Source organism: Emydura macquarii, unplaced genomic scaffold (assembly GCF_026122565.2).
Source record: "Emydura macquarii macquarii isolate MOO-44397 ecotype Brisbane River unplaced genomic scaffold, CSIRO-AGI_Emac_v2 contig_1253, whole genome shotgun sequence".
Taxonomy (NCBI): Eukaryota; Metazoa; Chordata; order Testudines; family Chelidae; genus Emydura; species Emydura macquarii.
The window spans coordinates 15981767-16004318 of NW_027131390.1; the positions used below are offsets into that span (position 1 = coordinate 15981767).

General features: G+C 39.7%; 1 protein-coding gene across 1 annotated transcript; it reads right to left on the reverse strand.

The window, feature by feature from the left end:
• Positions 1-240: 240 nt before the first annotated feature.
• On the reverse strand, positions 241-22114 carry IRS4 (insulin receptor substrate 4). The gene is made up of 2 exons (XM_067548223.1): positions 18336-22114; positions 241-2522 (listed from the first exon to the last, which is right to left on the reverse strand). Exons 1-2 carry the CDS (start codon positions 21874-21876, stop codon positions 2518-2520), a joined length of 3546 nt encoding a protein of 1181 aa, XP_067404324.1. The 5' UTR covers positions 21877-22114; the 3' UTR covers positions 241-2517.
• Positions 22115-22552: the final 438 nt, after the last annotated feature.

The window sequence follows — 22552 nt, forward strand, 5'->3', positions numbered from 1 at the left end:
ATGAGCACAGAAGTTTACAATTCCAAGTTCTGGGTGCTTTGGTATAACCATTCACATTTGAGTCATTTTTTCACAGTTATTTCATAACTGCTGAACTGTAAAACTGGCTAAATCCACTTTTCAGTAACGTATAATAGCCCTGTGACGACCACACAGCTTAAGAGAAATATGTGGTGAGAAAAAGTACATTTTAACCAATAAAAAGTTCATTTAAAAATAAGAGAGCCAGACACAGGCAACTACATGAACACATTTACTGCAAGTAGCTCTATGGAAAGCCAAGTCAGATAAATATAAACACTATACAGAGCTTCAAGCCAGTCTCCCAAAACCGCAAATGCGATATGTTTTACCAAGAAAACAATGTAACAATATTTACAATGGAAGACAAAGCCAGATCAATCAGCTCAACTTTTAAACAGGTCTGTGAAGCAGAAATAGCAAATATATAATGAACAGTTTCCAACCATATGTTTTAGTTTGTACAGACAATAACTGTCCAATATCAAATTAAATTTACAGGACAAACATTGTTCCATCATTGGTATTTTTGTACTATACAGCAGCATAAACAGGTAGCTGGAAGGTAGTATACGTAGTGATATGTTTTACATATTCTCAAAGTGTTCTTCCAGCACAATACTGAATAAATTAGTGGCTGTAAACTAAGATTCAAAAAGATTGCATATTTATTATGCTGTACCTGTTAGTATTTGTACCGCTATATTTGAGGTTACCCATTTAGTTATTTATTCAGTATTTATTAAATCAGTGCTGTATATTGTACAATGGCAGCCTCAGGATCTAATATGTAAATAAGGTATGTAACATGTTCATTTTTTTTCAACACAACCTTTTTTCCCCCCCCACATTAGGTGTTTTGAACTATCATCCCAATTTCAATTTGTTTAAAAAACAAGTAAAGCTTTAAAAATGGCTGTCTACATATTGCCTTAATTTACTGAGCCCAAACAAAAGCTGTATGGCAAGACAGTATAATGGTCTATAAAAGTGGTAATAATTTTAAATGAATTATCAGAGTATGTTTAGCAGCAACTAGTAACTGTACCGACTAACTTCTCTTCCAGATTCAAGAACACCTCTGTGCTTTTAAATGCTGCAGTGAGTGTTTCTTTCCTGTTACTGGATACTTTTTAAACTGTTACCAACTAAGTTTGCAGAAAGATCTTTATAATTTTGTGACATGTACATTTTAAGACTACTCAAATAGATTTAGGTACACATCACTTAACATCAAAACTGACAGCATCTAATTCGTTATACAAACTGTACTAGTATTTTAAAGGTTGTATGTCAGATGTGAGGCAGCCCTACAAAACACTTGTACAATATACAATGTAGAGGATTACCAGCTGTGTGGTGCAGTACAGCATGAGGATTTGTGTACCACTTTTAAACCCCTTATCAAGTCAGTGCCTTATTATTATACCTTGTATGTACCAACAACTAGTATCATGCTCTTAAAGGTATAGCAGTGTTAATAAAAATGCCTAAACTGATTTCAATCAAAATCCATAAAAGAGTGATGCACCTAGCTCTAATTTCCTACAGTTTATTTTAAATTTGAAATAGTCATGGTTTGCAATCTTTCTGTAGGCAGAATACATTAGGTGATAAGCCAAGTATTTACTTTCCTATTATGCAAAAAAATGGTCCCACACTAAAAGAGGACTTGGGTTGAAGGTAAGATCAGTGAGGGTGGTTTCTCTTTAAAAAGCTACAGTACACATCAACATTGTAAAGCAGACGTCAACGGTGTAGAAGACCCTGCACTTTCCCATTTGAGTGCATGAATGGAAACTTCATTTTATACGTGTTTATAAACAAATAACCAAGAGGCAGGGGTAATTTAAGTGTAATCAATGACACAACCAGCCCTTTAATCTTACCTTATAAATACCAGAATTCTGAGCAACAAACTTCAGTTTAAGCTCTGACATACGATTAAAAATACTAAGCTCTGTGATCAAGAAAAGCAAAATATAATAAACAAGAGGTCGGTCCATCACAGATTTAGGTTCAGTTACATGGTTCTTTCCCAGTCCCCTCAAAAAAAGTTTTGACCTGCCAACATATTTCTAAGCAATACATGTTTAAGCTAACGTACCAGAGAAGCAAAACCCATATTAAATAGACTATCAGCCACCAGCTTTGACTTCTCAATATAAATAAAAACAAATTAGGGGGAGAGGCAGAGAGAAGGAAGTTGTAGGAATCCCCTCTGCAGCATTCCCCCTGCCTCCCAAACAGATATGCTGGGGGGAAACAAATTCGATCACCAAAGCACAGCTATGAAAAATCTTAATTCAGATTAACTCAACTGTAGATAGTTGATGTCCAAGAAAAAAATCATTAAAATGATGTGTGTATGTCTGTGCTGGTGGAAGTGAAAGTAGCTGGCTGGAGTTGAGCTCTGCTTCCAAAAGCACCACACAGTTTATGAAGATACCAGTAGAAAAGCCTTCTCTTCTAACAACGGTTTCCATGGCAATGCAGTCAGTCTAAGAAGAAACAAAAAAAATGCAGTCAGTGACATTAACAGAAAAACTATTTTCTGTTGAAAAGAGGATATGGAGTTTATCCATCAAAACAAATGACATATAAGGTGAAATGTTCTTAAAAGGGGGTTAAACAAACAGTACATTCCTGCTAGCGTCCTCAGAAAGCCCGTGGGGAAATCAGAGAGAGAATGCCTCACCTAGAGAATTCATTCCAAGCACACACTGATCTCAGTGTATTCTGGACAGGACTCCAAGAGTGTAGTCTATTTTGTGTAGCTAATCCACATACCGCAGCCATGATCAATAAAGTTCATAATTACTTATATAACTCCCTCCCAAATTAGAATGCTTTTAGGAGATACCTGTGATATGACAAGGCTGGATTATACATATAGCAACCATTTATTACCAACATCCAATGAAGATGAATGTTAGTAATTCTGTTCACCCAGCTATAACTAAGATTGTGGCAATACTCCTATTTCTAACTGGTGTATGACTGCTGTAAAAACATTCATTTTGACTCCAGTTTCAAATGAGGAAGGAGATGTCTATGACTAGTGCCAGTCTTAACTCTTGTGTTTTGAGAAAAATCCATTTGGTCATTAAACTATCCTATCAGAAACACCACAGAGTTCAGGTGACTTTTTTTTTTTTTTTTTTTTTGGGGGGGGGGGGGGGGGCCCGGTTCAAAACATGAGTAAAGTGCAATTGATAGTTATCTGTATTGCTGCCAAAATCAAGTTTTAGTTCAAACTACCTAAAACCATCTACATAAAAATTCTCAATAAGAATTGAAGAAATCTCTTTGGGTACAGCAAGATCAGGCACAGCAGAAATACACAGAGGCCACCTCAAAGACAAGGAGAATGGAGGGAAGGACTAACGTTTTAATGACATTTTTAAAAGAAAGTGATAGTGAAGAGTTATTTAAATATTCTTCTTTCAATGTTCTGAACACAACCCTCAGTGTCACATCATCCTCCCCATGCCTTTCCAACACAAAAGCCTTTCCTCCTTCACACCCAAGAATCTTTCCTACTGGAAATTTGAAGCTCTTCAAGCAGTCTACTTGACCTCATCATCTCCTACTCCTGAGACAATGCCATCCTCTTCCATTATTTTGCAAACACAATGGTGTCCTGAGCCCTAAACACTTTTCTTGACCCTATCTGCATAAAATAATGCCTACCTCCTTCCTCCCCTTTGCCCTGAAGTTTATCAGATATGTCATCTATAGCCATTACCTGAACTTCTCTGATCCCCTACACATCCGTTTCCCTCAATGATCTAGTGCAGTGTTTCTCAACCTTTTTGATACCAGGGACCAGCTTCCTATACTGCATCAGGGAGATCTTAGGATCATTGAAAAACACTGGTCTAGTGAAACATATCTTACTGAGGTCTCCAATATCGTAACTGAGGCTAAGGGCCTCATCTCTGTACCAATCTTTCTCAATCTACGGTTTTCAATAATGTATTACACCCTTGTTTTCCACCTTCTCTCCATTATGTGTATCTGCAGACTATTATCTACTAAAGTTACAGGCTTTTTAGAGAAGGAACCCTCTGTTAAGTAAGTACAGCACCAAATGCACTAGCACTCAATGAATAAACACTAGTACAAGAAAAGCAGGATTCGGGAGGTGGTGGCGAGTAAATAAAAAAAAAATAAAAAAAAAAAAAAAAAGAAGATATACCACTATTTTCACTCTAAACTGAGCAATACTGAACTTTATGATTCAAAGGCCTGTAAATGGACCAAGTCCTTTTAGTATTTAGCAACAACAACAAAATGACTAATTACAATTCAGAATAGTTTATGATATTGGAACTTCACTTTTATTAAGCACTGACAAGCATCATGCTCTAACTGAATGACTACTGGATAGGGCAGGGGGGCAAGTGGCCTTGGGAAAGTCACTTAACTTCTGTCTCAGTTTCCCCATCTATAAAAATGATAATACTTATTAACGATCTCCCTCACAGGAGTATTGTAAGGATTAATATGTTGTGAATAGTTTAGACTCTTGTGTAAATGCTATGCGTTATTATACAAATCTATGCATCCAACGGTCCTGAGGGAGTTGACTGATGTGATTGCAAAGCCACTGACCATTATTTTTGAAAACTCGTGGCAATCGGGGGAAGTCCCGGATGATTGGAAAAAAGCAAATATACTGCCCATCTTTAAAAAAGGGAAGGAGGATCTGAAGAACTATAGACCAGTCAGCCTCACCTCAGTCCCTGTAAAAATCATGGAGCAAGTCCTCAAGGAATGCATTTTGAAGCACTTGGAGAAGAAGGTGATCAGGAACAGTCAGCATAGATTCACCAAGGACAAGTCATGCCTGACCAACCTGATTGCCTTCTATGATGAGATGACTAGCTCTGTGGAGGCGGGGAAGTGATGGACAGGCTATACCTTGACTTTAGCAAAGCTTTCGATAAGTCTCCCACAGCATTCTTGCCAGCAAGTTAAAGAAGGATGGGTTAGATGAATGGACTATAAGATGGCTAGAAATCTGGCTAGATCGTTGGGCTCAATACGTAGTGACCAACAGCTTGATGTCTAGTTGGCAGCCAGCGTCAAGCGGAGTGCCCCAAGGGTCAGTCCTGGGGCCGGTTTTGTTCAACATCTTCATTAATTATCTGAATGATGGGGTGGATTGCACCCTAAGCAAATTTGCAGATGACACGAAACTGGGGAGAGTGGTAGATACATTGGAAGGTAGGGATTAGAAGTCAGAGTGACCTAGACAAATTAGAGGATTGGGCCAAAAGAAATCTGATGAGGTTCAACAAGGACAAGTGCAGAGTCCTGCACTTAGGACGGAAGAATCCCATGCACTGCTATAGGCTGGGAACCGACTGGCTAAGCAGCAGTTCTGCAGAAAAGGACTTGAGGATTATAGTGGACAAGAAGCTGGATAGGAGTCAGTGTGCCTTTATTGTCAAGAAGACTAACAGCATATTGGACTACATTAATAGGAGCACTGCCAGCAGATCGAGGGAAGTGATTATTCCCCTCTATTCGGCACTGGTGAGGCCACATTTGGAGTAGTATCCAGTATTGGACCCCCCACTACAGGAAGGATGTGGACAAATTGGAGAGAGTCCAGCAGAAGGCGACAGAGGGGCACATGATTTACGAGGAGAGGCTGAGGGAACTGGGCTTATTTAGTCTGCAGCAGAGAAGGGAGGGAGGGCAGGGATTCGATAGCAGCCTTCAACTACGTGAAGGGGGGTTCCAAAGAGGATGGAGCTACGCTGTTCTCAGTGGTGGCAGAAGACAGAACAAGGAGCAATGGTTTCAAGTTGCAGTGGGGGAGGTCTAGATTGGATATTAGGAAAAACTTTATCATTAGGAGGATGGTGAAGCATTGGAATGGTTTACCTAGGGAGATGGTGGAATCTCTGTCCTTAGAGGTTAAGGTACAGCTTGTCAAAGCCCTGGCTGGGATGATTTAGCTGGGACTGGTCCTGCTTTGAGCAGAGGGTTGAATTAGATGACCTCCTGAGGTCCCTTTCTACCCTAATCTTTTATGATTCTATGATGCATCTATCACTAAACAGACAGGAACTGCACAAAAAGGAGGACAAATATTCAGTCTGAGTCCAAAATAAAAATGTACAGAACCCATAGCAAGCTGTTCTAGGGTCTCAGATAAGTAATTTCTATTTTCTTGGTCTGATTGGAAGCTATTTCATTTAAAAGGAAAACAACAATGTAAACTAAAATCTAAATCACTACAAAAGAGAAGTATCTTGCTAACATTTCAAAGTGTGACGAAAACTTTCTATAGCATTTAAACAAATGAAATTTTAATAACTATATTTTAAAAGCTGGGTCAGTCATTTAAAAAAAACACCAATCTCAAAACCCAATATTAAGATAGCTATGAAATAGCACAATCAAACCACAAGTATTACATAAAATCATTTAATTTTACACACACTAGGCGATTTGGTTAGCAACAGCTTTGTATTTTTTTTGTTTTGTAAAATAAAGGCATCAGTTTTTTAATAGCGTCCCTTTTGAAAGAAGGTTTTTTTTTTGTTTTAGGATCAAAGAATGAAGGGGCTATGCACTGCACTTACTGAAGTAAAACTTCTGTGACTTAATGTGAGGCATGCAACCGAAGCAGCACCACATTGCTCATGTTAATACAGAAAAGGCTGCATATCAGACTGTTCACTAGTAGTAAAGGTTTCCCAGTCCCCCTCTTGCTTCCAATTTATAAGCTTACATATATAAGAGAATTTAAGAAGTATCTGCACTTTTGTCTATGTTTTTCCTTTACGCCTAAGACAAGGCACTCCTGAAAGATGTTTGACTAGTTATTCTTATCTCTACAAGTATACCCCCCCAAAATGTTCTAAACAATGACAGCCAGGCTGTTTAATAAGACAATCTTACTGTCAGACATGACAGAATTCAGATTTCCATCTAAAATATTTCAAACCTTGTATAAAATCTTGGAATATTCTATATGCCAATTACATATAAAAATAAAAAGGGAAGAATCTGAGCTTTTGGAAAGGGGAACTTGCTTACCTTGTAAATTCTGCTTTTTTGATGATAGCATGCCAAATTCAGAGGGAAGCCTAAGCAAGCCTCAAAATCTAGAAGTAGTCCAAGCTGGTGTGATTTATACATTTAGAGGACCAAAAGAAAGTGTAGCCATCATACACAACACACCAACTCAGACTCTTCTAGATTCACAGGGCCAAATTTAGCATGATAGATTAACTAAGTGGAATTTAACTCAGACCACCTGAAAACTATTTATGCCCACTTGTTGCTGTCTAAGTTGGTGAATGTACATATTGAGGAGCCAGAAAATAGTGTATGAATGTGTGTACAGAAAAGCGCCACTCTAACTTACACCTTTTTCTAGTATCCCATGATACAAATTACACTACTTTAGATAGAAGTGTAGGTGTAAGTAGCTCTAATGGGGTTAAATGTAAGGGAATTTAAACTACGCATTACCTGTGAATTTGGCCTATCATAAGATTCTCACTCTTGGGTCTCAAGCCTCCAACCAAAACTAGCTAGTAGCTTCCTAAGCTAGGGTTATTAAGGGCTGCACCCCTTTCCTCCACCCTTTTCATGAAGTGGAACATTTCAAACCTGTAGTTTGAGCAGTACAACTCACTAGGGCCCTCAACAGTTAGATTTGGGGGGAGAGGAAGACTTAAATTCACTTATGTACTACAAAGGTAAAGGAAAGAAAAAACCACACACACCCCCAAAAGCAAACCCCCTAATTTCTGAGGGGGAGATGGGTGGACAACTGAAATCCTGCAAGATCTCCATCACAAATTGAGCATATCTGCAGTTACCACAATTTGAATGGGTGGTGTTTGGAAATTTATTCCCAGCTGGAGACTGACCACAGGCAGAGAGGCCCATAAATCATCAGTTGTTCACAAGGAATGCAAGAATTCCAATGCTATCTCAAAGTCCACAGAGGTTTCCCCATGCAGAGACATGCCATGGGTACTGTTACTATAGTTGCAGCCAAAAGATCTAATGCGGAGTCTGGTCTGAACTGTGACTTGTAAAATCTCATTTTCAAACTGGTGATGTTCCCCTGCCACGCAAACAATATTTTGAATTTTGTTCTGAACAGGAAAACTTGTGCTGGAATCCACCTTGCAGTGTCCTTTTCATCTTAACAGTACAATTATCTCTATGCAACAAGCCAGGACCTGGGGTACCTTACCCCCAAACCACAGTGTTTCTGATTTTCATTTACACGGTAATGTAAAGGCAATTTAAACTGGGTGCAAATATAAGGAACCTTAATAGTGCCAGAGATGTGAAACAGGCTTAGAGTAAATGAGAATACAGTCCAACATCTCCTGAGATGATTTCTGGACTCCTACCATTGTGTTCTGATCAGGAGATACTCCAGGCAGGGAACTTGAGAATATTTAGTAGGGTTATAAGAAAACGCATGCAAAACACATTCTTCCTGCCCTCTCCTTCCCCCCACTGCCCAAAAATACAGTCCAGGGACCTTTTCTTTCCTTTTTAAAAAAAAAAAAAAAAGATTTGTTTCCATTTTTTGACTTGTCACTGACATTACATATTACACCTATGTATTTGGAAGGCTTTTTAAAGTACTACAAGCAAGTACTATAGAAAATTAAAAGGAAAAGGGTATCAAGGGTCTATTGTGCTAATTAGGCATATTAGGGAAAAAAGTTTTTTACAACCATCTAAAATCCGAGAGGGGTGGGAAATCTGGTGGAGTCATTGGAGATTGTGGCTAGTAGGTGAATCGACTGTCACTGGATGTGAAAGAGAAGGAAGTAGGTGGACCATCAGGAAGACTTGTTTTCCTATAATCTAGAAATATCTGGAAGTTGAGTAGAGATTCAGATGATATAGTTCAATACAAATCTGGCTAGCTGATTTTTTTTCAGTCTTCACAGACAGTATTGATTTCAGTAGGTAACAGTTTCTCATGGAAACTCTAATAAATATGAAAGCTGTTGATCAATACTGCAAACATTAATATTTATTGATTAAGACTATGATTATATCTGACAACACAACTAACATTGAAAGAAGTGGTAGGAAACAAGCAACTGAATGGACTAAAATAATTAAAAGAATTCTCCTAAAATAACATGTAAACACTGTCAAAAGTTAACTAGAAAGAAAGGATTTATGTTCATCTCAAAGTGCAGAAAATTGATATCTTTGGATTCTTCAAGATCAAATGTGCCACTGAATGAAACTCTCTCTCAAAGTGGAAAGGCACACATTGATAAGATTGATTATCCAACAGGTGAGACACTTTCAATCTCATTTCAACATAGTCATTGAAATGTAACCACAATAAAAAGTCCCTGTTCCTGACCTTTCAGGAGCTCTTCAAAAATCCACTTTTCAGGAGCAACTCTCCCTTAGTCTTCAACACCAAAAAACAGCAAAGATCAATTGGTTATTATGACATAAAAAACAAAAGCAAAAACTTGAACTTAAAAGAAAACTGCAGCTTTCCAGTTATATTAATAATGTTGCCTTTAGAATAGTCTTAAAGTGAAAAATTTAAAGAAATGCTCCAAGCACCTAGCCCTGGGTATACTTCCCCAGGTATATTTAAACTCTCAAGTCTAATACAATACACTACAAAAAAACCTGCCTTATATCTTGTTCAAAGTGTTTTTTACTTGAATCAGATTCCATTTTAAGTTTTTTTATATGAAAAACTAGAGCTCAGCAAAAGAGTTAAGTATCCAAAAGCTTTTGCAAATCACCTCCAAAGTATAATTTCAGGGACAGATTTGCAAAAGGACTTCGACACTATAACACCTAACTTTTAGTGCTCCACTGCCCCAAGTCAGAGGTCTAAGAATGAGACCCACCAAAGCCAGCAGGCCAAGCAGGGAGCTGCCTATGTTAGCTACACCTTTGGGGACGTATACTCCTAAGTCCAGGTCTGAGGAAGGGGCCTATCCGTTCATCATGCTCAGCCACATGCTCACTAGTGGAAATGTAAGTGCCCAGGGAACTTTAATGGTAAAAATTTAGATGACTAGGGATTTTAGGTACCTAAAAGGTTAGGCAGCAGCAGGAAATGTGAGAATCTCAACAGCACCTAAATATTGGACTTGGGTGCTTAATAGCTACTTTAGGTGCCTAAGTCCTTTTGTGGATCTAGCACTAAGTTTAGAAAATTAATTTATTTCTGTTCTTCACCATGGATTGCTACATTTTGGTCTTCCAGCCCACCCTGCTTTACATATACCAATCAACACTACTCCTCTCAAAAGTCTGGAACAAGAGGCATCCACTGAGGTGTGTATGGTCTTGAAGTTTTCTGACTCAAAGGATCAGGAAGGAAGGACGGACTGAAGAGAAACCAGGAGTGACAAAGATCTAAGGTGAAATGGCAGCAAACTGACTGCTTGGACAACTTTAAAGAGTGTAATTTAAAACAACAAACAAGAAAAAAATCCCAATGATTTATATGTAAAACTCTGCACATTTTTCATAGAAAGGCGATTAACAGAGCTACCAGATATAGGGACTAGAACTAGATTACAGTCTTTATAGGCTAGATTCCAAACATGAGGAACTCCATTTTAATAGATTTTGGATGTCTGTATATTTCAATTTACATTTAATTTCCTGCAACCTTATAGTTAAGTTCACACAACATTTTCTGGCTGATTACCTATTCACAGACTTTTCCAAGACCCCAAATTGGACAACGGACTCACTCCCAGATTCATGGAGGGTCTTGTTCTGAGCAAAAGGTGTTATGAACATGAAACCACTGAGTGTGGTTTGAAGGACTGCTCACCTGCCAGAACCCATGCTGGAATTGGGGTGATCGCCAGTAAATTTATTAGCATGTGTGGGGGTTCTTTTATTGTTTTCTCTGTATTGCTTTTACCTTAAGAATAAAATGCACTTGTTTTGAAAGAGAGGTATGGTAGATTAACTGGGGTAATTACAACATTCAGCCTATAAATACCTCAGTCAGAAGGGAGAGATACATGTCTCCACCAAGAAAGGCAATGGCTGGGAGTCAAGAGTGGATGCACTTGCTGGACCATAGTGGGGGAATACAGGTGCAGTTGCCCTGAGCTATGACACAAATATATAAACTTCTGGAAAAAGCTGAATTAAATCCAGAGATTGAGACACTAAACAACTGCACTTCAATTTCATTCAAATTTTATCTTCATGCAGCATGGATAAGAATTAATTACTTTAAAAAAATCCAATTTAAATAAATTCATTTCTGAATGTAAATTCAGTTACAGGTTTATTAAAAAAATTATTTAGAATGAACTTTGAAATTGACACTCTTAAGGCCTAAACTTATTATAATCTACATAAAATCATTTAAATTATAAAAAATAATATTACGCAATATGTTTGCTGCCAAGTTTTACAGGAAGTCAAACCACTGAATTGGTGAGAATCACTGACTAAGCACCTAGAACCAGAGTCTGATGTGCTAATCCAGCTTTTGATAGCAGTAGCCTCTTCTGCACGCGCAGAAAGAATAGCTTCTTCATCTGAGTTTATTCAACTAGTTCAGTTTAATGACTAGTTCAGTTCAGAAATCAACTGGGAGTTAAAAAAAAGCAGAAAAGCTTGTTTTCCTCTTCCAATCAATGAATAAAAGCTAGGTATGAGAGAGGAATTTACTAGTTCTAAACTCTTGAAGGGCATGGTGACCAGAAACAATCACATCAATTCATAAACTACAGATAATACTTCCTTTGTTTAAAAAAGCCAGCTAGTTTTAAATACGAAACATGTTTTGAAAAATGTTTTCTCTTATGCATCCAACACATAAGGTATTTTATTTAATACAAAAAATTAACATGCTGGTTTTGTACATTTTAATTGAAATTTAATTGCCAAAGACTTTGAAACAAATCACAAGTAAAAAAATTACATCTACTAAATAAAAAAATGCATTCACCATTTTCTAATATATTAAAAATGCAAAAATTAAGAGTCTGAATAAATGTAAATCAAGCTATATAATGCCTAAAAATGCAGATAGATATAGTGTATCATCCTGGTTAGCAAAAAGCACTGGATTTAGTGTAAAGACTATATTTAGTTGCAAATAAATATGTTTTAATGGTTACCAACTAATGAGAATCAACCTTGTTTAGCAAATAAAGAGTACAAATGCAAAATACAGTTTCTCGCATGCGTGAGTTTAAATTGCTTTGATTGATATCAATCCACCCTGTCCTGCTTCCATCCTGTTTAATGGTTAAAAACTTCATGTTAAAAATATAGACAAATAAAGCCTTCAAGGGGGAGACTAGCAAAGTTTTCTTTTATTTCCTGTTCTTCAAATTAGAATTGTAGTTAATTCTAATTCCCCAAAGTTCTACACAGATCAAAGCACTGGTTCCCTTACATGGTCATGCACTCCAATACTCATGCTGTTTAAGTAGACCATTGTGTTCTATGCAACTTCAGGACCTGAAGTGTGCATCCTAAAACGTACCTTTGCAGGCATAACAGAGGGGGAAGGGAACTTTTAGTGTATTCTGATTTAAGCCTTTTAGATAAGATTCAAAAGGCTATCAAAACATTTTTTATGCACTGAGTAGTAGTCAATTTTTTTGAAACCATATATACACCCCTCTTGACCTATCATCTTTGTTTCTTAGAGCACTCATTTAAAATGATACACCTTTAAGACCTGATATGTGTATATCATTTTTATATAATTGCACTGGCAGCATGCTGGCTTAATTTGTACACCTAGCCACTATGACTACAAAAATGTAAATCAGACAATTCAGCACATAAGTTTAATTACGGTCATTTGTAGTGCAATTACTAACACTGTATATACAAATCAAAGATCTGATTCAGGAAATTCCTATTCCAAAAAGCATTGAAATATGCTTAACTTTAAGCAAATTAACCACACTCTTAAGTGCTTTCCTAATAGGGATATATTTAAACATATGGTCAATGCTTTCTGGGCTCAAGTAACTGTGTTCAAAATGAGACTTGTAATTGTATGGATTTTGTGCCCATAATTACATGCCTGATCTTTTAAAAGCCAAAAACAAATCTAGCCCTCAAAGTGTTATAACATGAAGAAAAACAAAAATACTCCTAGGAAAGTCTGTTATATAATCCTTATTTTCATTGGGCAAATTTCATCCACAAAACTGCTTAATTTATTTTAACAATTTTCTGGAAAAAGTTTACAAAAATTCTCAGAGTAAATCTCAATGTCAAGGTGTCAAGAAGAAATTAAAACATACACAAGAAAGTCTGGAAGTTACTCTTACACATGATCAGTACACGTTTTCATTTATGAATTCATTACCTGAAAATGCAGTTTCACTGTTCTTGGGGCCTACCATTTTCATATGTTGTTAAAAAACCTAACCCTCACTTTTAGAACATCCTTATTTTCCAAAGAATGTGCCTTATCTCTCGTAACAGTGGCTTCTGCTTTTTCTCTTTTGGCAAATAGTGGTAAAGTTTCTAAGAAGGCATTTACTGATACTCCCTTATCTTTTCTCCTCTCCAAAAAGCCTGTTCTGAGTTAGGAAACATATTTCCACTCAAGACAAGTATAATTTTGGGGAGGTGGGAAAAAGGGTGGGAAAATGCATAACAGTTCAATATATATTGGACAACATGACTACTTTCTCTTAGTTAAAGTTCTGCCTTGAGTACAGCAAAGCAACGTCTACTGAAAATTGATTTACCTCAACTTTGCAAACTTTAGAAAAGTTTAGAAATTCATAACTTCGCCTTTTTTAAAAATAGAAACGTGAAAAACAGTTTAGAAGCTTGCAGCATTTGAATTTCTATGCAAATATAAACTACTTTGGCCGAGATCTTGAGCTACAGTGAAGATGTACTTGGCAAAGCTTAGGAGAGGGAGTGGGACCAAAGGTGGATTTAAGCCACTTTTGCATCCACCTGATTTTGGGGCTCTCTAGCTGGTTCCTACCATGAAGTAGAGCAAGCTATTTTATAGAAGATACCTATGACCTCAAGAAGCTTTTTCAGTACCCTGGAATCTCAACAGTATAGAATGCATTCCCAGAAATGGCCCCATTCCTGGCCACGCCCCTTGTATCCAAGGCTGAGAACTTGTCTAAATTAGGAATGTTTGCACCCATGTAGCTATACCAATGCAAACCATCAGTGTAGATGCACTATACTGATGTAAAGTTAGGCTTGCACCAGCGAGACTGACCTTGGTTTGAAACAGTGGCAGTTTCAAATTGGGGTAAACTGCAGAAATACTGCACATCTGTGCTGGAGCTTTATACCCATGTAGCAACACTAGTGAGAAAATCCCTAATGTAGAAAAGTCTTGGGAGCAGGGTGGCATAGCAACTAGCTGGAGACTCTCCTAGGCAAGGAAAATCCTCAGAAGGCAAAATCTGACAAATTTAGGGCTGTTTTGTGCCACTGAGTTTAAACTGTTTTTTCCTCCATAATACGCTACACATTGGGCAAAGTCCAGCTCCCACTGAAGTCAATGGGAGTAAGATTGGCTCTATTAAGAAATTAGGTACTGGTAGTTGATCAAGTTCTCCTCTCACCAGCCAGTTTCCTACTTAACTGAGGAGGGAAGTAAAGAATTAATGGAAATTTTATAAAGTTTACTTCCAAAAGCAAACTCCTCTATTATGCTATCTGATAATTTATGTAATTTGACTTAGTTTATAGAACTGCAGTTCTAGTTAAATTTCAGTTCCTAAAATATTTTTCCTTTCAAAACATTTAGCTGTCCCTTAAATGGTAAAAAAGGCATATCATAAAAAAATTGTTTCTAAAAATCTAGGAGATTGTAGTTTAGGAAAAAACAAAGATACCTTTTTGTTTTACAAGCAGGAATCCATGCCATATCTATGTAATTAATAGACAAAAGAAAGGTGATTAAAAGCTTCATGAGTAAAAGTGAATCAGGGTTTTTCTCCCCATCAAACTGCTTTAACTTCCTTTATACAGAAAGAAAAGAGGGTAATCTGTACACTTTTCTTGTCAGCACAACCCCGCACAACAGCCCACCACCACCCTTGCACAACATTGAAGACAATGTATCAAATTCATTGCATTAACTGCTCACATCAGTACTTCAATGACTAACATTTTTGGATAACATTTTTCACTGCAACACAAAGGAGAAAAAGGACTGATGGTAGCAAAACAGACTACAAGATTCACAGTCAGCTCATACAAAGACCTAAAGATAAAAGGTACTTGGAGAAATAAGAATTTAAGATGGAACAAGTTTCTATTATTTTAGAATATTACCATCACAGTAATGGCTGGGAAACTAAAATAAGCAGATTGTCTTATATATCAGTTTATTCTCCACGAGTCTGAGTGCCACCCATAAGTGAACATACACTACCCAACTCACCCCCTTATGTACCATAATTACATTATGCTGTTTTAGGAGGAAATTGGCTTTTGGATCAGGTTTTCAAGGAGTGCATATTTTTAATAGTTAAAGGGCCACCATCAACTTGAAATCTATCAATATCATGTACTACACTTGCTTAAGCTGCCTGCAAAGTTTTAGGAACACAATCTCTTTTCTGTTTTTAAAAGCTTTTTCCACTGTATGAAAGACTTACATAAGAACCCAACGGAATGTACGAAGGAAACACTAAAATCAACTAAAAAAACAAGAATCCTGTAGCACTTTAAAGACTAATACATTTAACTTCTGCAGGCATAAGCTTTGTTAGTCTTTAAAGTGCTACAGGACTCTCCTTGTTTTTGTTGTATACAGACTAACACCGCTACCCCTTTGGAACGGAAACCAACTGTATTCAAAAGTGCTGTCAAATGCACAAAACAAACAAATGGGGTAGGGGAGGGGGAGGGAGAGGCGCACAGAAAAAAATCTTCCAATCACAGTAATTTTAGATATTTCCTGTAACATTAATAAATAAAATGTTTCAGACAGAAGTCAACTTTTTATAATCCCTTTAAATTTGTTTTATCTGTAAGATTAGTAACATGGCCAGAATTGGATCCTCTGATCTTTCTCCCACTATGTGTTAAATTATACTTTACTGAATATAATTACAACATAGCCTCCTTACAGGGCTTTAAAACCTAAGATCAGTAGGATTCTTCACCAAACTGGCTTTGATTTAGTGGGCAGACCTTTTGAAGTTAAGAGGCCTTCAGCACTTAGAAAAAAAAGCACTTTTTTGGACTGGCAACTTTCAGAGTCTTCTAAATTTGATCCCAACCAAGAAAACAAAGCAAAAAACAAAACAAACAAGGCAAACCACACATTTCTGAGAAGCCCCAAGCAATGGCTGCCAGACTTCAAATGGTATGCTAGCGGAGTCAGGCTTATAACTTCCAGTATTAAAGGTTCTAAATTTTAAATTCCACATACAATATCTTAAAACTAAATTTAAACACACGTACAGGCTTTAAAGTGAAGACAGAAAATAAATTATTCAACACTTCATAGCTTTTTTACTGTAATTAGAAGTACAAAAAAAGTCATTGCTCTATATTCCCCAACAATAAGGGACAGGAGAGTAAACCATTACTTCAATGATAAATATAGGATAATAGCTATTGATATCCTTTCCCTGTTTTTTCTCCTCACTGTCTAGAAAAGAGTGGACAAATACCACTGTTCAACTATGACTAAATATTTCATCTTAGCAGTCATAAGTTATAGACTACAAATACCACCATGTTTGCAAAGGAAGAGGTGAAGATATTGCCCTTTGCAATCTATGGCTTCCTTCCATGTTCAGAAGATAATCAGAGGCAGACTATTATCACAGGCTAGAGGAGAATAGAGTATGATAGGGATTGTGATTCCAAAGTAAAGTCTTGAAGTTCCAGGATTTCAGAAATGCAGTGGATGGTGGGGCTTAAATACTGACAGAAGTTTCACGAGGTTGATGATGTGGATGACTACCATTTCCTACTGCTTCCAGAAAAGCAGAGAGCTTAATATTTCTTTTCTTATCCCTCACCTGCCTAAGGGTAGTCAGTCCGTAGTTGTCATTTTCCCAGTGTTCGTTTGTTTGTAATGTATATATTAGAGATGAAAACTACTGATACTTCAATTACCTTACACTGATTAACCTTCAAATAATCAAGGAAGCCTGGACATCCATCTTTGAAGTTTGTCAGAGTTTCCAGACTCTGAGTAAAGACCTCAAACCTGATGATTTGCTCCTATTTACATATAATTATCTGGCTTCTCACATGCTGAATGGCTCAGCAGACCCTCACAAGGAGATACAAGATAGCAGGCCCATAAATCCCCACTAACCCCTTCTAGCTTGCCGGAAGCCCATACCTAAGGGAATGGAGTTGGAGGGCAGAGGTATCAAGGAACAAAATTACTAAACTTTGCAGGAATTTAGCTTCTTGACATCCTGCTTCCCAAAAACTTCTCTTTTAAACGCTCAGAAGATGGATTACCAGCAGGATAGAGGGCGATATCAAGAACAAATCTCAATGGAGACAAACTTCTGGGAAACCTAGAGTTCTGGTTAAGCAAGGTTCAGAACATAAATGTGAGTAGGTAGGTACCCACATACTAACCATATAAGAACAAAGTTCATTTAATTTCTTTTTTACTTTATTAAAAGTACTGTATTTGAGATCCTAATTGGATTTTTAAACCCAATTTAGTGGTTCACAGCCTTTTCCATACCATAACCTCATGTTACAAGGGGGGGGGGAGTAGGATTCCTCCCATCATAAAGAATGGTAGGGTGGTATTGACCCTCGATTGAGAAGCTATGCTTTAGAGCAGTGGTTCTTAACCTTTCCAAACTACTGTACCCCTGAAGCCTGAGTCCCACCCCCACGGGGCTGAGGCATGTAACTTAGTTTCATGGCGCCCCTGTGGCTCCAGGCAATTGCCTTTCTTGCCACCCCCAATACCAGCTCTGCACTTGCGACCCCTCTAAACCCCCAGGTTGAGAAACACTGCTTTAGAGCATGATTAAGGTATTATCAAGTTAAAATATTTTATACTGTCCAGCTTGAGGGCAGTTGGACAATACATTGACCTGCCAAGCAAAAGATCAAAATTTAAAGACTGGCTAGATAACGCTAAGCTCCTCAGGCCAAAGACTGAATTTTGCATTTCTTCAATGTCTAACACTGTGGCGCTACCAGAAACAAACTAAAATAAGACGTACAGAAATATACAGCTGTATTTTTCCCATTTTAAAAATGTAAGTCAATTGAACACTATGTTTGTATCAATTGTGGCATCAAACTCCTGTACCAAAAGGCTGCATATGAAAGTATTTTTAAAAATTACAAACCTTTTCTTGCCGAGCTACACTTCAAACCATCAGATCTGGTGAAATCTATGCTTACATAAGCTCCACTATCCAAATTCGAAGTACCATTTTGGAAATGGCAAGCTGGTGTAGTAGTGCTTGCCTCACAGTTCATAGAATCGTCACATAAATTCAAAGCTATGTAGTTTAAGCCATTCTGAAATCCAGTTGAAGTATCCCTAGACATCTTGCTTTCATGACCATCAGAAATGTTTTCTTCAGGTTTCAACCAAACATTGTCAAATGAGGCAGAGCTGTGTCTTTTGCTACTATCAGTAAAGAAAGAAGAGGAAGTAGTCACAGCCCCAGCAGAAGAGAATGTTTCAGAACTATGCCTTCTTCTGCCTTGTGGGTCAGCTCGAATCACCTTAGGTCCCATGGGAGGATCAGCGCTAGGAACAGAGAAGCTACTGCTACCAGAATATCTGTCAACAATGCACAGTCGATTTACAATGGAAGAAGGACTATCAATCTTTACACCATTGCTGGACTCTGCGGTAAAAGGCCTAGGTGGTGTCGTTGCCATGTTGAAAGTCATTTCTGTGTAATCATCAGTCTTACTACTTGTACTGTTAACACAAGCAGTATCAAATGAAAGTCTAGCATAATCATTTGGCTGGTTTCTAGGGATACTGGAACTTGCATAAATTGAAATATCTGTTAAAGAATTTGATAGTTCCTTTGCTACTTTTGGTGACTGCACATCAAGGTCAACACTCATGTAATCAGAAAGTGGTGACTGTCTGTGGTCACTACTCGATCCGAGAGATGATGGAGATCCTTCTGCAGATAAAGAATATGGTGTATTACTTGCTTTTTCAGTGAAATCAATATTTATGTATTCACCAGGACTAGCTGGCTCAGGTGGAACTGTTCGGTCATACGTTCTTGGTATAGTATTACTACCTCTTGTACCTAGAGGAAGTCTTGTAGGCCTGGTGGCCCGGTTCTGTGCAAGTCCTTCATCTGACACTTTCACAACTGATGATTTAGAAATTCCATTAGCTAATGCTTCACTGTTGACACATTTGACATTTTCATGTTCGCCATATAGCAGTTTTCCAGGTGAAGACATTGGAACATATTCATTATGATCTCCATTTTGTCCTGATAATGTCTTAAAGCTTCGCGGCAGAGAGAAATAGGAACTGAAACCTTTGGAAACAGAGTTGGTATGAATACAATTTGAATCACTGGGCTGTTTTGGAACTGTTGAATTACCAGGTGACATATCCATATACTCATTTGTCACCTTTTCATTACCCCCTTTCGAAATAAATCCAGCTAAAGGACTTCGCACAGGTGAAGAACTAGCCCTGGGAAACATCATCATATATCCTCTGGAGTCCGTCTGAGAGGACGACCAAGAATTACTAATCTGTTTTGGGACAGACACACTTTTGGGAGTCATTGGCAAATAATCATTGTTGCTTGTAAGTGAAGATGCAACTCCTGGCATCATTGGCATGTATCCATCATCCCTGGCTTTACTTCTGCTTTGGTTACATACAGAATCAAGGGTAGCATCACTGTACTCAGGTTCACGGTTTTCTTTTAATTTGGGCGATTCAGAACAAGGTAACTGTCCATGCCTTCTTGCAGAATCTTCATCTAAAGAAGCCGTGGTTTGTGTTGTTTTCTGCTGTACTGTAACAGATGTTGGTTTAGTTAGAGAATAAGTTCTTTTTCTGAAGCACTTTTCAGCTTCCATATAATCGTCCCTTGAGCTATCATCCGCTTGCTGTTTATTCATGGACATGTACTCACTTAAACAATTCTCTTCTCGGATAGGTGGCGTGTTTCCCAAGGAATCTGGAGTATTACTTCTGACACGAAAGTACCTGAAATCCCCAGGACTAGAGCCATATTCATCAGAAGAAATAAAGCCCCCATCACTTGGGGACCCACAGACAGATGAACTGGAAGGCCTGGTTAACGTGTCTGAGGCAGAGCCATGGCCACTACTGGAAGAAACACTAATGGGGCTGGTAGTGGAGGGAAAATGAGACACTGGCAAGGAGGCAGACCTGGTATGATAAGAAGAGCTGAAAGCTGCTCTGACATACCTTCCACTGCCTTCTTGCCGGCCCAAATTCATCCTTGCAGTGTTCAAATGGATCAGACTCCCAGTCACTGATCTGAAAGGTCTGGTCATCGTCCCTTCCCCTTCACTAGATGTTCTGAAACGGTATGAACTGCTACTCTTGGTGGTGGGCGGAGTCCCCCCAGTAACACACTCAGTTCTAGATCTTCTCTGTAAGCCAGTCTGGCTAGGAGGCAGGTTGCCCAGGTGCCTCCTCGTGGTGATAAAGGAAATAGGGTTGGTACCACTGCCACCACCAGAAGACTGGCTCTTGCTGCGGGGCCTGAACTCGGTAAAGGCTTTGAGAGCTTTCATGGTCTCTAGAAAGGTCTCATGCATATTCTGGGCAACCACTGAATCATCCACTTGCATCCACAGTTCACCAGGCCCAATGGAAGCAGATCTGCCAACCTCAATAAAGAAAAAGTTCTCTGAGTGCCCACAGCGGCGGATGTTCATTAGCTGCAAGTGGACAGCAGGTACCTCTGAATTCAGCTTGACTAGATGGATGGCCTTGCTGGATAGGCACAATCTGTACACCCCAGTCAGGTTCTTTGTCTGCCCCAGTCCCTTGGGCTTCACATTAACCTGCCACACCTCTTTGTATACAGTGCCTGGTCGAAGTGCAGCTCCATAATGCTCATCATCCTCATCCACCTGCTGATCTGTCTGGTCCTCCTGCTCTAAGAACCCCCTCTTGCTCTGGTTCATGAGTTCACTGAGCGCCTGGTACCAGGTCTCCTGCTCCAGCTCATTCTCAGCCAACATGGCAAAGTATTCATCCTTGGTATAAAGGGCAATGATGTGCTTATGCTTGGCATCTGCCCTCCGGCTGACTGTGAAGCACTGGTACAGGGGGATCACTCGCTTGGGAGGGGGGCAGCAGAGGACAGCAGACCCACCAGCAGCTGCGGCCGCCCTCAGGCTGCTCTTGTACTTCTTCTCACTGTCGTAGTATTCAAGCCTGGCTGGAGCCAGGTGGCTCTCAGCTCGCAGCACAAAGTAGCGCTTGTGGCCATGCTTCTGCTTCCTCAGGTAGCCACATTTCCTCACATCGTCTCCCACAGAAGCCACGGAGACAGCACCTGGCAGAGGGGCCCCTCGTGCTGTGGGGGCTGGCTGGCCACCTCGCCCAACAGAGAGGGGCCCCCGCGCTGTGGGGGCCACGGCAGCGGGCACCTCCTCCTCCTGTACCAGGCACAGGGAGGCGCTAGGCGATCTCTTCAGCAGAAGCAGCAAGTGGTGGGGCTGAGGGGGCGGGTAGGGGCCGCTCTCGCTCGGCTCCTGCTGCTCCTCAGCCGTAGTAGCAGTCCTAGGCACTCCAGCCCCCTGGCCGAGGACGACCCCTCCTCCATCGCTTTGGGTGCCCAGCTCCGCCTCGGCGCCCCCGGCCGCGGTATTACCACCTCCTCCGCCCGGGCCATTCATCCCACTCGCCATCTTAGGGGCCAGGCAGGGTCCAGAGAGCTGGGGCAGGGGAGAATCCGCCCTCACAGGGGAAGCGTCCTCCAAGGCCGGCTGGACATGAGGCGCCGGAGGTCTCCGCTCCGCACACGAGCTCGCAAGTGGCTGCAGCGCTTGGCCCCTCGCTCGTCCGCTCCCAGCCGGTCGGAACGCGCCGGGCTCTGCTACTCTCACTCAATACACAAGCTGCCTGCCTCAGCGGCACCACCACGGCGAAAACATCACGTGATGCTGCAAGGGGGGGGGTAGGATGAGTACAGGGGACAGGGCGGGGCTTCAGCCAGCCGGGGGAGGGGCCATCTATGTTCCAGTGTGTAGAATCGGGGTGAGAATGGAGAACCGAACGGCCTTCCCTGGAGTGGCAGGGGAATGGGCCAATAAGACACGGATACAGCTCCTAGGTGGCACAATCAGGAATCGAGAAAGGTGGAGGGTGGTTGGGGTTTTTTTTGGTCAGTGCTCAATCCGAAGGAGGCGGGGCTCCGATGGATAGGCAGCGCTTTGGACCAATGAAAGTCGGCAACAGCTTCTGTCTGTTGGCTAAGTAAGCGTCTTCTGCGTGAAGAGTGGGTGAAAAATGAGGAGGAGCTTAAGGTGACTGGCAAGTGGATGGACAACTTGAGCATTGTCCAATCAGCGCTTCACACACAGA

Coding starts and splice junctions, on each gene's coding strand:
- IRS4 (XM_067548223.1), bottom strand. CDS start 21,876: ATGGCGAGTGGGATGAATGGCCCGGGCGGAGGAGGTGGTAATACCGCG.